Here is a 13,717-nt window from a genome sequence, read left to right on the forward strand (position 1 = left end):
TTCCACTGTATTTATTTTCTACCAAAATGAGAGGATTTCGAAGGGTAAGTGACAAATGTTCCTTAATGCCAGTGATGTTGGGGCTTAGCTTAGAGGGGCTAGAGTTCAGGAGAGCTGGGTTTGATCCCCTGAAAACTCAGGAGTGCTTGCTGAGCCCCCCCCCCCCCACAAGATGTGTTGGTACAGACACCCAGAATTGTTTCTTTTGTAATTGTTACTTTTCCTTGCATTTTATTGTGGTGCCAGGGAGAGAACCCAGGCATGACACATTCAAGGCAAATGTTCCATGCTAAGCTTCCCTACTCTCCAGGGCTCCTATTGTTGGTCCTTCTATTGTTATCATCTTTTCCAGAAACTTCCAGAGTTTTTGCAGAGATACAATGGTCACCCTAACCCAAGCAGATACATAGAAAGTTGTTGAGTTATGCTGATCAGCCCAGAGAGCTCAGAGAATGGAGGTTCAGGAGACGGGATCCCCAGCACCCATGTAACTGTGTGTGTCCTGAAGTACCTAGCCAACAGAGTCATCCAGTGGGGGGGAGGGAGCTGGATGATTCCACTTCTCCAACCCACAGAGTCAATGTGGCTGACAAAGCAGACAGCCCTTGCCCTTCTGATCCATTCGGATTCCATTTGAGTCCAGAGCTCAAAGCAGCTTCAGATACCTGAGGTCTGACTCACGTCTTCTTCAATACAACTGCAATCAATAAAACACCCCAGTAAAATGTGGTTAACCACAGGGAGATCCCTCCCCACCCCCTGCACCAGATCAATTCCAATGATTCATTCAGGGAGCCTTCGCCCCCATCCTGGCCTGCGTCTCCCAGGACTCAGAGCATAAGCAGACAGCATTCATTTGGGCTGCTCGCCCGACCTTTGTCAGCCCTCTAAGCTCAGTCCTGCCCCATCTAAGGGAGAAATTCAGTCTAATGTCAGGGGTATCTAGAACAATCATATCTTTTTAGAGAGATAGGATGGGGTCCCCAAGGCTTCCTCACTCTCTGCCTGCCTTGGCTTGAACTCTAGCTTTTCTTTCCTCCTTTGTAAAATTACTCTGGAGACCATTTACCTCTAGTCTTATCTTCTGAGCAGCAGCACTGGGCAAGAGGCCCTTCTTCCTGTCCCTAATGTAGAAACAGGTCTAGATCAAAAGCAGAGAACAGTTTCAACTGACTGAAGTCAGATTGTGTGTACTTAGCCCAGAGAAACTATTTCCTTAATCAGTAGGAGAACTTAGATGCAACTGAAGTTTAAACAATTTATTTTTGTTTTGTTTAGGATTATTTTTGTCTTCTTGGGTCTGGCAATGTTCAAAGATTACTCCTGGCATGGAGCTATGGTAGAACTCAAAAAACCATTCAGGATGCTGGGGATTGAACCAAAGTCAACTGCGTGCTAGCAAGGCCTGTGTTCCCTCCTATGTTGTTGGACATGATGGAATCTCAACTGGCCACTTTCTTCTCCTGGTTAATTTGGGGATGAAAAAACAAAGTCCAGTTATGTCACTCAAAGTCCAGTTGCTTCTGGGGCTGGAGTGATAGTTCAGCAGCTTTGGCATTGCCTGGCACATTCATATGAAATCATGCGCTGATTTTGACCATGACCTATTCCTGTGTTAGAGGACGGAGAAGGGAGCTCTCATCTAATACTGGGCAATGCAACTGAGTGGAGCTGCTGGGAAGTTTGATTGATTCTGAGAGGGAATAATTAATCTGTTTCAGTGGGCAGAGTGTCCAATGATTTTCCCCAATTGTAAACTAATGTCCATGTTCTGAATCCATGTGAGGAAGTTGTGGCACAACTATGAGATCTGAAGTGAATGCTCAGTACACTGGGATGTTGGACTACACCCATGGTTCTCAGGGACTACTACTGGTTAAGTGCTCAAATTATATGTTCTGGCAATGCTTGGGTGGGGCAGGGATCATACTCAGTGCTAGGAACTGAGTGGTGGTCAGCTGCAGGCAAGGCATTATAAAAGGTATATAAAAATATAAAGTATGCCTATTATACTGTTTCTCAGCCCCACAAAAACCTTTGACTTTCAATATTTCCTGGTGGGTTTATCAGCTATAAGTCCACTCTTCGTCAAGAAAGAGGCTGTATCTATATCTAGTTTCTTTTATTTGCTCTTGGCATTGGGTTAATAATAATGATATTGAGGATAACAAGAGTAATAATACACAGTCCTTCTTATTCTCTGGAAATTCGTGTAAGCACTTAGACTCCTGAATCTATTTGGTTCCTGGCACTTGTACGGCAGGCAACAGTATTCTCTCTTCTTTACATGTTTTGAGAAACCCAGGTTCAGCCAGAAAGATTCTCTACCTCCCTCAAGATCCCAGTGAGCATGATGCATTCTGGACTACCCACCTAGTGTACCTACTTTGGTTCTCATTTACAAAGCAAGATTGTGGGGTCACAGCTGAGGGTTCCACCTCTAGCAGCAGAGTCCACTGGCCAAGACCAATTGGAACCATCCACTCTATCAGAATCTTGTCACCCCTCTCAATTATGCTGCAAAAGGCTCAGTTCTTTTTAGAGGGCTGGTTCCCAATAGAGTTCTTTAATTTGCAAGCAGCACACATGGTTTAATATCTTTATTTTCACTGTACAGAGCAGCCAGTGCTAGTATGGCTCCTGGGCTGCAGTGTAGATAGGTCCTCGGTGCCAAGCAGCCTCTGCATGCCTCCTGAGATTCCAAGCATTCCCAACTTCTTGCCTTGTAAGTGTAATATTTACCAGATTTGTGCTGTGTCTGGAGATGGGGAGCCGAGTTGCAAGGGGCTAGGAGTGGGGCTGACCACTGCCAAGGGAGGCTGCTTAGAAGAATCACCTACCAAGGATGGAGCATGGCAGCATAACTGGATTTGTCAGAATTAGTCCTTGAACTGGCAAGTTGGAATGTGGGAGAAGGGCAGGTTGGAGTGTTACCTTGAGCTGGCACTGAGCTTGGTGCTTTTGCTTTTATGTCCCCCTCCCCATCTCTCTGCAGGTCGCACAGTCCTTGGTGTGAATACAAGGACCATGTTTCTTGAGTGCAGATAGCAGATTTTAGCCCAGTGTCAGGAGATTTATCCTCTAGCTCTGTCTTTGGGGCTTCATCACACTGGTCTAGACCAAGGACCTGCTTTCCAGTAAAATTTTTAGTGAGCTGGGGAGGCCCCTCTTTATTTGCCTTTTTTCTTCTTTGGGGGTGGATACATCCACTATGCTCAGGGCTTACTTTTGAATCTGCCTTTCAGGGATCACTCCTGGTAGTACTCTGGGGATCCAACCCAGTCAACCCAAGTCAGTGCAAGGCAAGAGCCTTCCCCACAGTAGATGAGAGCAAAGTGAAAATTATGCACAAATATAAATGGTCCTCATGGGGAAAAAAGAAAGAAAGAAAAAAAGAAGCAAACACAAATGGTTGCTTAGAAAGTAGTGTGGGGGAGGGGTCAGAACAACCTGCTCAATTGCTCCACACACAGAGGTCAGGGGAAAGGGACTGAGTTTTCTTTTGTGATAGAGCCAGATCAATGTGTGTGTAAGGGAGAGAATCTGGGTCACTGGAGGGGAGCTTCCTTTGCATATCTGCAGCTGTCAGAAAGTGGGCACACCCTTGGCCTAAGTCCACCCACCCTACAGAGAAGGTAGAGGAATGAAACAGTCTCTCCTCAATATCTCAGGAGTTGCCCGACTTTGCTCCCATTTCCAACTGCAAAGAAGAGTGACAAGGAGCTGTAGGTTGGCTCCCTTGGCTGCTTCCACTCACGCCCAGCCAGGAATGTAGGTCTTTAGAACTAACAGGCCCTGCCATTTGGTCCAGATGGTAAATAGCTTCAATTCTTGCAGGGCGTGTGCCCCGCCACGTATAAACTTAGCTTTAGGGCAGAGCAACAAATCATCAGGGTGTTTTGCCATTCACTGTAATTAGGTGGTAGCCTGACAAAGTAGTAGGGCCATGAGCAAGAGGCTTACAGAGAAAAGCTCACAAATGGCCAGGGTAGTCACCAGTGCTATCATGTGGGAGTGCTCAGGGAAGGATATTTCAGACTGTAAGGGAGTCCCTGTGCCAATGAAGTGGGGCTGCAGAGGGAAATGCAGTGATTTCTAGACTGCTGAAGTGGATTCTAGTCTAGTTCTCTGTAGGGTGAATGTCAGACTGTCTACTGTTAGGTATTTTTATTTTGTTGGTTGGTGTGGTTCTAGGAAAAATTGACTTCTCAGTTTCTCAAACTGTATTGTGGTGTGTGTGTGTGTGTGTATGTTTGTGTGTGCGCGCGCGCGTGTGCCTGTGTATGATTTTGGGTGCAGCTTTGGACCACAGCTCCTATGCTCAGGAGCTACTCCTACTTTGGTCCTCAGAAATGTGTGTTGGAGGGTGGTACTAGAGGATATCAGGATGCCAGGGTTCTCAAAGTCGCTGCTGCATACAAGGGAAGTGCTTTCCATCCTGTGTTCTCTTTCAGTTTCTCAAGCTGTGAAAAGGGAATAAAAGGAAAGTTTACATTTGATTTCCAAATCTCTTAGGCTCATTGAGGCTGATCTCCTCAATCACCAAGTTTCATGTTAGGCAGCACATATCATCTTCTTCCTGCAGAGCTTCTTGGGAGTCTTGGCTGAGTTCTAGAATCATATCATTATCTCCATTTTCTGGGATCATTGGTTTCTTGAGACACCACTAGTGAACCCCAATCATGACTGTCTTGTCTCTTGAATAGATTGAAGAACAAAAGCACAGATGGAAGAGAAGTTAGAGAAAGAGGACAAAATAGACATGGATCAGGGCAAGAAAGTATTGATGAGGGGAAAAGGAGCAGGGAGATGTCTCTGAGGGTGATAATGCTGGCTTTGCAAAATGGATTTCTGGGTTTGGTCCTCAAGACCACATGGTCTTGAGACGTCAGTTATTTTAATTGCCCTACCCCAAAAGGGAATAAGAAAGGAATCCTCAGGGAGCATTATGTGCCTTAAGAGAGAAACTGTCCAGAGAGATCCTTGTATTGCCCATTCAAGCCTTGTGGCTACTTTAGATTATAATTTGAGACCCTCACAAGGGTTGTGTCCCCATTCATGGCCACCGAAGAGTGTCCATACAGCCCTTTCCTCATCCTGTTGTCTCGAAGTGAGCTTTTGACTTCTCAGCCCAGTAGTTACCCTGTCATTGAAGCTATCTGCTAACCACTTGCACAAGATGGACACTTGATCTGCATGGCCATGCACAGGCTGAGAAATCCTGGGTAGTTGAAATGTGAAGCGACCTGTGCAAGGAAGTTGTCATTAAGATACCAGGGACTTAGCAATAGAAAATCTACACCCTAAGTCTTGTTAATACCATTGGAACTACCTGGGCTGGCTCCCTTTTATTTTCCTACTCTTTCTCCTTCTCCTTGGAGGATCCAAGCATCCTGGGCTGACAGTCCATATCATCTCAAATAGCAGCTATCTCAAGTAGACAGAAGCCAAGGCACAAGCTGACACTGAGACTGACATCGTCCATCTCCAAGTTTCAATAGCATGTCCAGTTTGAAACACCCCAGTTCCCACACCTGCACAGAGGCTCCGAACACAAAGACAGAGGTTTGCATGCAAATCAGAAAGCCAGGCTCATGGGCTGCTTATTTCTGTCATTCTGTGTTCAGTTGTGGTGATGGTACTCAAGACTCTGAGCAGTGTGAGGGATGTGGGAGTGCAATAAACTAAAATAAAATCCAGGTGCAGTGTGCCAAAAAACATTTCTCAAATCCCCCAAATGTGATTGTCTTGCTTGCTTACTGACCAGTGAGAGTGTCACCTTCTGCTTATTCATTAGACTGGAGTTCTTGCTGCATTCTGGGGGATGTCTTATGAACACAAACTTGCTTCCCTAAAGCTGAGCATGTGAGGAAAGTGAGGCGCTCTCTAAATGGGGGACAAGTCCATCCCAATTTTTACAGATGTCTCTAGACTGGGATACACAGAGCGGGTTTTATTCATGAAAGGTCTTGGAGGAAGAGACTCTTATGAATAGCGCTTGCCTGGCACACAGTGGACCCAGTTTTGATTTTCAGCTTTCTGTAGGGCTACTCCAAGCCTGCCAGGAGTGATCCCTGAGTGCAGATCCAGAAATAATCTCTGAGCACCACTGAGTGTGGCCCTAAAACAAACTCATAAAATAACAAAAATAACAAAACCAGAGCCCCTTGAGGGTGATACCTATGCAGGTTCAGAAACTCCTGAGTAATTCTATTAGCAATATGCTTCTGCTGGGTGCGGACTTTCACTCCATACTGAAACCCAGACCACCAAATCAGAGTTGGACTTCTAGAGGAGATTCAGTGATGTCATTGAATTTTGTTCAGTTTCTCCAGCTTTTTAAAAAGCAAGGCAAGAGCCCTACTCACTGTACCATTTCTCTGGCTCTGAGTTTCTCCAGCTTTATCACCAGGTCAAGCTGCTGTCTTCATGACAGTGAGGGGCCCTCTTCTGTCTGCCTTTTATTTTCAATTGTGCTCAAATTGGCATTAGATGTTGATTTTCTGCTTGAGATGGTTCATGCCTTCGACTCTAGGTCTTCCTCTCTGTCCAGTGTCCCATGAAAAACTAGAGCTGGTCCTGGATAGACCACACTTGTCTTGGCCAAGAGTTACTTCACTTTCTTCATTCTCTATTTTTCTCCACTTCATAGAGGGAATTCAGAAAGAGAACTTATAGAACAAGAAGACAGAAGCTGTGTGTGTGTGTGTGTGTGTGTGTGTGTGTGTGTGTGTGTGTGTGTGTGTGTGTGTGTGTAGCCTGAGGTGGGCTGCAGGGAGAACAGACCAGCACACTGTTCTTTGCTCAGACCCAGATGAAAAGAATAGACTGATTTGCTTTGTTCATGACCAGTTCCTGACATGGAGGAACTAGAAGGAAATACCATGTCACTGAGGAGAGAGCAGTGTGGAGGGCAGAGACAACTGAACCTGAATGAAAAGGAGCCCTAGGGCTTGAGCAACTGGATCTAGCTCAGAAGTACCCAGCAATTCACAGACAGGTGCAGTTGACAGAGGTAGAGGAGAACACACAACTTTGGGAGTTCTAGCAATTGGAGAACATGAAAGAACAGTTGTGTGAGCTGGGGCTCCCTGCAGCTCCCCTGGCCATTATTCAGGTCCCTGCCTTCACTCCATGCCTCGCAAAAAACTGGCCTTATTCCTGTAAGTTAAAGCACCCCACCTTGGAGGACTGTGTTTTCAGCCCCCTTTTCTGACCTCTTGTGAGTTACATGAAGATGCTCTCTGGGCAGATCCCCAGTGTCTTACTCTGGGCATAGGGAAAGTCAGAACCTCAACATGGGAGACTCTCCCAAGATGGGTTTTCTCTCACCCATCATTGCCCATTGCTTCTTCATGTTTAGTTATTGGCTTCCCTTGCAAGGGGCTCTGTCCTGCAGAGTACCAAAGTCCATCAGAGAGGATCAGAACAAAACAGTCCAAGGATATCTAGGACTTGGCTCTTAGGGAAGGTCTTTCCCATGCTCAGATCCCCTCTGAGGGTTATTCCCATCTGTGCTGGTGGCATATAAAACTGCAAAGGTGGGCGATCTTGAGAATGGAAGGAAAAGGGACATCAGAAAGGGAAGGAGTGATTCGCTCTCCCCAGTGACAGAATGCCTGTGAAGTTTGCATTTGCCAAGAGTCTTGGAATCAGTTGTTTTCTCATGGGAAGGTTGGTGAGGTTAAATTTCTGGGGAGTCAGCAAAAGATTTTGGTTCAAGTAGATGCTGTATCAAGCCACACAGCCAGATGCAGTGGTGCCCAGGCTTCCCCATTCTGAGGCCAAGGTTGTTTCCAGTTCACCTGGGCAGGAAGCAGCAGCTCTGACCCTCTTGGCTTGCAGGTTTAGGAGGCAAGAAAGATGAATTTTTCCTTAGCAGTTTTCACATGGTTGTGCCAGGGGAGCATCCCTGAATTTTTCTTGCTGTTAGAATTTCTTGCTTTTATGAAAACTATGCCATTACTGTACCTACTTGCACCCCCAAACAGTACAGTGGCATGAATTACTCAAGACATGTGCTTTTTTGGTGGCAGAGCACTTCTGGTGGTGCTCAGGGATTACCCATGGCTCTGTGCTCAGGAATCACTCCTGGCAAGCTTGAGGGACCATATGGGATGCCAGGGATCAAACTTGGGTTGGCCCCATGCAAGACAAATGCTTTCCCCACTGTATTATCACTCTATCCTCCTCCCCCCTTTTTTTCTTTTTGTAAAACCTGTAAGCTTTTGTTGGGATTTTGTAGATATAGTTGGGTTCAGAGACCTCACTCACCCAGGACAAAGCTTTGACTTGATCTGTGGTTTCAGGAAGTGTACAATGGTCAAGGAGCATGTCCTGAAAGCTACTGTTTTCTGGGAGCTGCTTTCAGAGTATCACTGAGGCCAGCACAAAAGGAACAATCAGGCTCCTTGGAAGAAGAGGTGTTGGTACTCTCTTACCCAGTTGTACCATCAGTCTTGGCTTGCCCCGGAACTCACACCAGTCACTTCTATATTAAGTTCCAAGAGATGGACTCATCCACTGACCTGAGTTTCTCAAGAGTCCTAGTGATGACTGAGTGTGCAAACAATGGACATTTGGTCAATTTTTGAAGTGCAGGGTCCTTTCTAGGTTAGGCAAGAGAAGTGAAAAACCTGGCAAAGATGATCTCCTGCCCCAAGATTCACAAAACTTCATTAAACAAACTTAATGCAGAAGTCACAGAAACATTTGTAAAGAGCCTTAAACAACAGCAGTTTATCATGCCATGAGTCACCTCATTCATGAGGAAAAAGGCTTGGAAGGGGCCCACCAAATGATCAACTGGGTATAGCAGGGTTTCTTAGCCCTTTTTCCACTGGGCCCTTTTCCACCCTTATTTCCTTCTTGTGCTCTCAGGTGGTCGCTACTCTCATTTATATATTGTTCACCTATGTCCTTCACCGGGAATATGTTGGTGTTCTAGGCTTTCAGAGTGGACCCTTTCCCTCCATTGAGAATGCTAGCATAAACTATTCTACAACTCCTTATGGTTCTGTATTTGCCTTCAAGCAAGTTTGCAGGACATTTGGAAAGAGAATAAAAAACTTGGTGGTGTGCCCAGTGGGTGCCCAGTTAAAGGGTGCTCAGTGGCTATTTGACATGAAATGAAAGCTTAGATTAGAATGTGTTTGAGTGTGGCCTAGAGAACATTAAAAAGTAATGAGGAATTACTAAAACAAATAGCAGTAACATCTAGAAACTTGTGCACCTGAAGTTGTTACATACTGTCTACATTTTTGTATTTCAGAGGACTATGATCAGGATTTGGGACTTATTCTTTCTTTCAGTGGCCAGCATTTCTCTAGCCAATGAGTTTATTCTTAATAAAGAACTTTAAGACTAAACTTGGTGTAGGCAGTATGTGAGTTTTATATGCAGTTTCATTTTTTTAATTCAAATTTCTTCACCCCTAACTTGAGGTCATGTGTGTAAAAAAACAAATAAAGCCAAAAAGAGATGCAATGCAAGACTCTGGATAGAGTGGAGTATTGGGATGCCAAAATTTCAAGGGAAAAAAAGACATGGGCAAACTGTTTGCCATTAGGAGTTATTTTCTTGGCATATCTGATTAAAGTGTCTGCAAGCCTGGAGAGCTCTCTCCAGACATCAGCTGTCATGAACTTGTTCCAATTCATAACCGTCTAGGATTTTCCACCACTCTGTCAACCCTCAAAGGATAGGGTTAACTGCATGCCCTCCAATGGAGTTGGAAATGATTTGTTAATCTCGATTAATCTGCTACTCCTGTAACCAAACACACATGTTTATTCTTTTTTTCTGGTTAAATTGTTAATGGTATTAAATTGGCCATTGGAAATGTAGCTATTTCCCTCTGGGTTGTTGAGTATATCTCATGCTGCTTTCTTTCTTGAAAGAACAATGGGTTTGATGATTTCAAAGATTACCTAACTCTTGAGAGAACAGTGAAGTTGATGATTCTCAACGATTGCCCTAACTCTTTCCAGATGCCATCCCGCCTGCTTTCTACAGACCCTACTTCAGAATTGTTCGGTTTGACGTCTCGGCGATGGAGAAAAATGCTTCAAATTTGGTGAAAGCAGAGTTCAGAGTCTTCCGTTTGCAGAATCCGAAAGCCAGAGTGCCTGAACAGCGGATCGAACTGTATCAGGTAACTTCCCTTGGAATTGTGTTAAAGGACCACCAAGTCTAGTCTTAGGGAAAAGGCTTTCTACTGTCATCAAATTTTCAGAGTTGATAGAAAGCCATCTGTGATCTTTGTGATCGATGGTATGGGGACACCTTTGATCTTGGAAGTCAGATTTCATGGGAAGGAGAGAAATCTGCTGGCCTTGTCTGCTTTTACACACACACACACACACACACACACACACACACACACACACACACTTCTTTAGTCTTCCCCGTCTTCCTTTATTTTAGGCATTTTTGACATCTCTCTGATCTCCCTAAAAACAGTGGCTGGGAAGCTTTGTTAAAAGATAATAATGGGGCCGGTGTGGTGGCGCTAGAGGTAAGGTATCTGCCTTGCCAGTGCTAGTCTAGGAAGGACCGCGGTTCGATCACTTGGTGTCCCATATAGTCCCCCAAGCCAGGGGTGACTTCTGAGCGCATAGCCAGAAGTAACCACTGAGCGTCACCGGGTGTAGCCCAAAAACCAAAAACCAGGGAAAAAAGATAATAATGGTTTTATGGTGATCATGATGATATTGATGGTAGCAATGAAAAGGTGGTGATGATCATGGTGATAATCAGGGTGGTGATGGTGATGATACTGGTGGTGATGATGGTGGTAGAGATGGTGGTAAGGATATTGATGGTGGTGAGAATGGTGATGGTGATAATATTGACGCCATTGTGGTGGTGGTGAAGATGGTGGTGTTTGTTTTGCTGTGATGATGAGAGTGATGATAATTATGATCATCAGGGTGGTGATGTTGGTAATGGTGGTGCTGAGGGTGATGACAATATGGTTATCAGAGTCTTGGTGGTGGTGGTGATGACTGGAATGGTTAAGTGTCAAGAAACTGAGATATGGTTTTCCTTCAAAGCTTCTCATAGCTCGTCCACAGGATAATGGCATCAATACCTGGCTATTGTGAGAAATGTAGAAGCTCAGGCCCAATAAACTGACTCAATATGTTTAGCATCATCATAGTGGATTTTTAAAATGCCTGTTTGTTTTGGGGTTCCAGGTATTTTTATGCATAAGATATCAGTGTTTTCTAGGCTCTGAGTCTGTGAGGGAAGCTGATCTATAAAGAGGGTTTAAACAAGTAGTTTCCTTCAGACTGTACATGCACACAGAGAGGGCAGAATCAGGAAATTGTCTTCTGGGAGCAGAGACTTGAGCAAACTCCAGAACTGTCTATGAAAAAATGGAATGGATGGCCATTTCTTCTGCAAAGAAAGGTATTAAAGGGGCTTGTGAGGCTCCCAGAAAGCATGTCCATGAGTAGAGACTGAGGAAAGGGATGCCTTTTGTGGGGAGGTAGGTGAGCTCTAAGGACAGTCAAGCCCCCCACTCTTCAGTATGGTGGAAGGAGCCTAACAATGGAGTAGGAGTGAGTTTCCTGAGGGGAGACTAGATCCTTGTATGTGGAAACCTCCACTGGCCTGGATTTCGACCACTGGGAACTATGATGACAGTGATAAGGATTTTTGTTGTATATTATTATGAATCTGTGGAATTACTTTACAAATAACCACTGATGACTCAGGTAAATATATTTACAACAGCTTTCAAGAACTAGTTCATGGAAAGTAATTCTGATAACAGTGAATGTTGATGGACTTCTAGATGGCATTTTAGTCTGACCCTGTGTTCAGAGGGACCTGTGAGGACAACACACACCTGATACATGTTTATCCAAGATAAGAGGGTTGGAGAGACAGATCCTCACTCAGGAAGATCAGCACTGCTTTCAGGCAACCCTCTTGTCTCTGCTGAGAGTATGTGCTCAGGGTCCTCTCTTCTCTCCCACCTACCCTACCCTTCCCTTCCCTCAAATAAGTGAGTCAAGGAAATATTGGAATACCCTACCAATAGGGAGATATGAGTGTGTACCATTTGGAATTATGGATGTGTATATTTATATGTGTGCCTCTGTAGACGTCCAATTGATGGAATTCGCTGGGAATGGTGTCACATGAGGGGCTTCAACAGAAGGACCACTGTTGTCATTTCTGGAAATTATTACTCTCCCTCGAGAATTCAAGAATTGTCTCTGGACAGATGTGATGTAAAAAACCCTCTAAAGGACCCCATGCCATCACTTCCCCCTTCCTTTTTGGAAATATTATTTGTTTGTTCATTTGGATGCCACTACTGGCAGTAGCAGTGCTTATTCCTGGCTCTTTGCTCAGGGATGACTTCTGACAGGGCTCAGGGAACTGTAATTAGTGCAAGAAATAAAAAAAAGTGCTGCTATATGGACATGTAAGGCAAAGACTTCACTTCTTGTCCTGTATCTTTAGCCCTTCTTTGGGAATCATTTTTCCTGGATTTGATGGGTTATTCTATACCATGAAAGGTAACTTCAGACTCTTTATAGGCTCAGAATACCAGGCTGAATAGATCCAGCAGCATTTCTGTGAGTTCAAATTGTCTAGTCTAGATATTGGCTGATTATCCCTGCAGGAGAGGGAGGGCTCCCCTCCTTCTGTGGAGGACATGTTAACTTGGCAAGGCAATTTGGGTTCTCTTGACTCTCTCCTTTCTGCAGAATAGAGCTCAGATGAATGGCAATTAAATGAAATCTTGCCCATTTCTTTCCCTTTTTGTGTTATTCTAACCAACACTAAAGAATGTGCAGTTCAGGCCCAACTTCAGTTGTACACTGCTATTGGGGTGAACAAAAGAGGAGGGGTAATGTTCAATGATAAATGAAGGGAGAGAGGAGAAAAATATATAATGACCTTTAACAGATAGAGATGATTCTGACAATATTTTTAAATACTTATGCAAAGAGTAGTCTTCATTAGAACAAGCTCAGTGAAAATTCTTTAGGGAAGAATTTCATTGTATATGGTGCTCAACTATCACAAAAAAAATGCACCTTCTCCCATTGTGAGGCCACATTTCTTGATGACTACTAGCTTGGTAGAGCACAACTTGTTCCTGGGCTCCTGCTCATTGGATGATGATGAATGCTCAGAGATGAAGCAGATTCAGTGATTTCAAAGGAATATTGTGTTTCTTGACCACAGCCTTGGGAAGAGCAGTGGGCAATTGGCTCTGCTCTAGGGAGGGCAATCTACTTTAGCTGAAGGCTACTGAGCTTTGTTGAAGGAATTCTCCCTCTATCCTAATGTCCACACTCTCATGGCACTTTGGGGAACAATTGTTAAAAAAATAAAAGGCAGTTGTGTTTTCTCTGACTTTCATATCTATGCCAAGTTGAGTTTGCATTTAGAAATAAACTGTGTGTCAAATGTGCTGTAATCTCATTTTAGACTCTGTGGCTGAATCCTAAATCATTCACAGCTATTTACTTTTGTCCTCAACCCACCTAATAAATATGATATAATTTTGAAATGTGAGCACCCAAAGGTGAAAAATAAGTGATAATCTATGGAACAAAGTAAGTCAATGCAGATTCCACTGGGAGAGGGGTGAACCTCTTTAATGGGCTCCTCCTGACACTTTACCATAGAAACAGAAGGACCATGGGACAGAGCATTTCTTTTAAAAGAGATCTGGGGGCTGCTCAAT

The 13,717-nt window shown here is 44.3% G+C and overlaps 1 protein-coding gene across 2 annotated transcripts in view; it reads left to right on the forward strand.

The window, feature by feature from the left end:
- Positions 1–13,717, forward strand: part of TGFB2 (transforming growth factor beta 2) — a 69,406-nt gene that overhangs the window by 31,644 nt on the left and 24,045 nt on the right. For both annotated transcript variants that reach the window (XM_049769530.1, XM_049769531.1), the window contains exon 2: positions 9,990–10,153. In XM_049769530.1, coding sequence (XP_049625487.1) covers positions 9,990–10,153 — 164 coding nt within the window. The remainder of the gene's footprint in view (positions 1–9,989; positions 10,154–13,717) is intronic.

The sequence above is a fragment of the Suncus etruscus genome, chromosome 3 (genome assembly GCF_024139225.1).
Source record: "Suncus etruscus isolate mSunEtr1 chromosome 3, mSunEtr1.pri.cur, whole genome shotgun sequence".
Classification (NCBI taxonomy): domain Eukaryota; kingdom Metazoa; phylum Chordata; class Mammalia; order Eulipotyphla; family Soricidae; genus Suncus; species Suncus etruscus.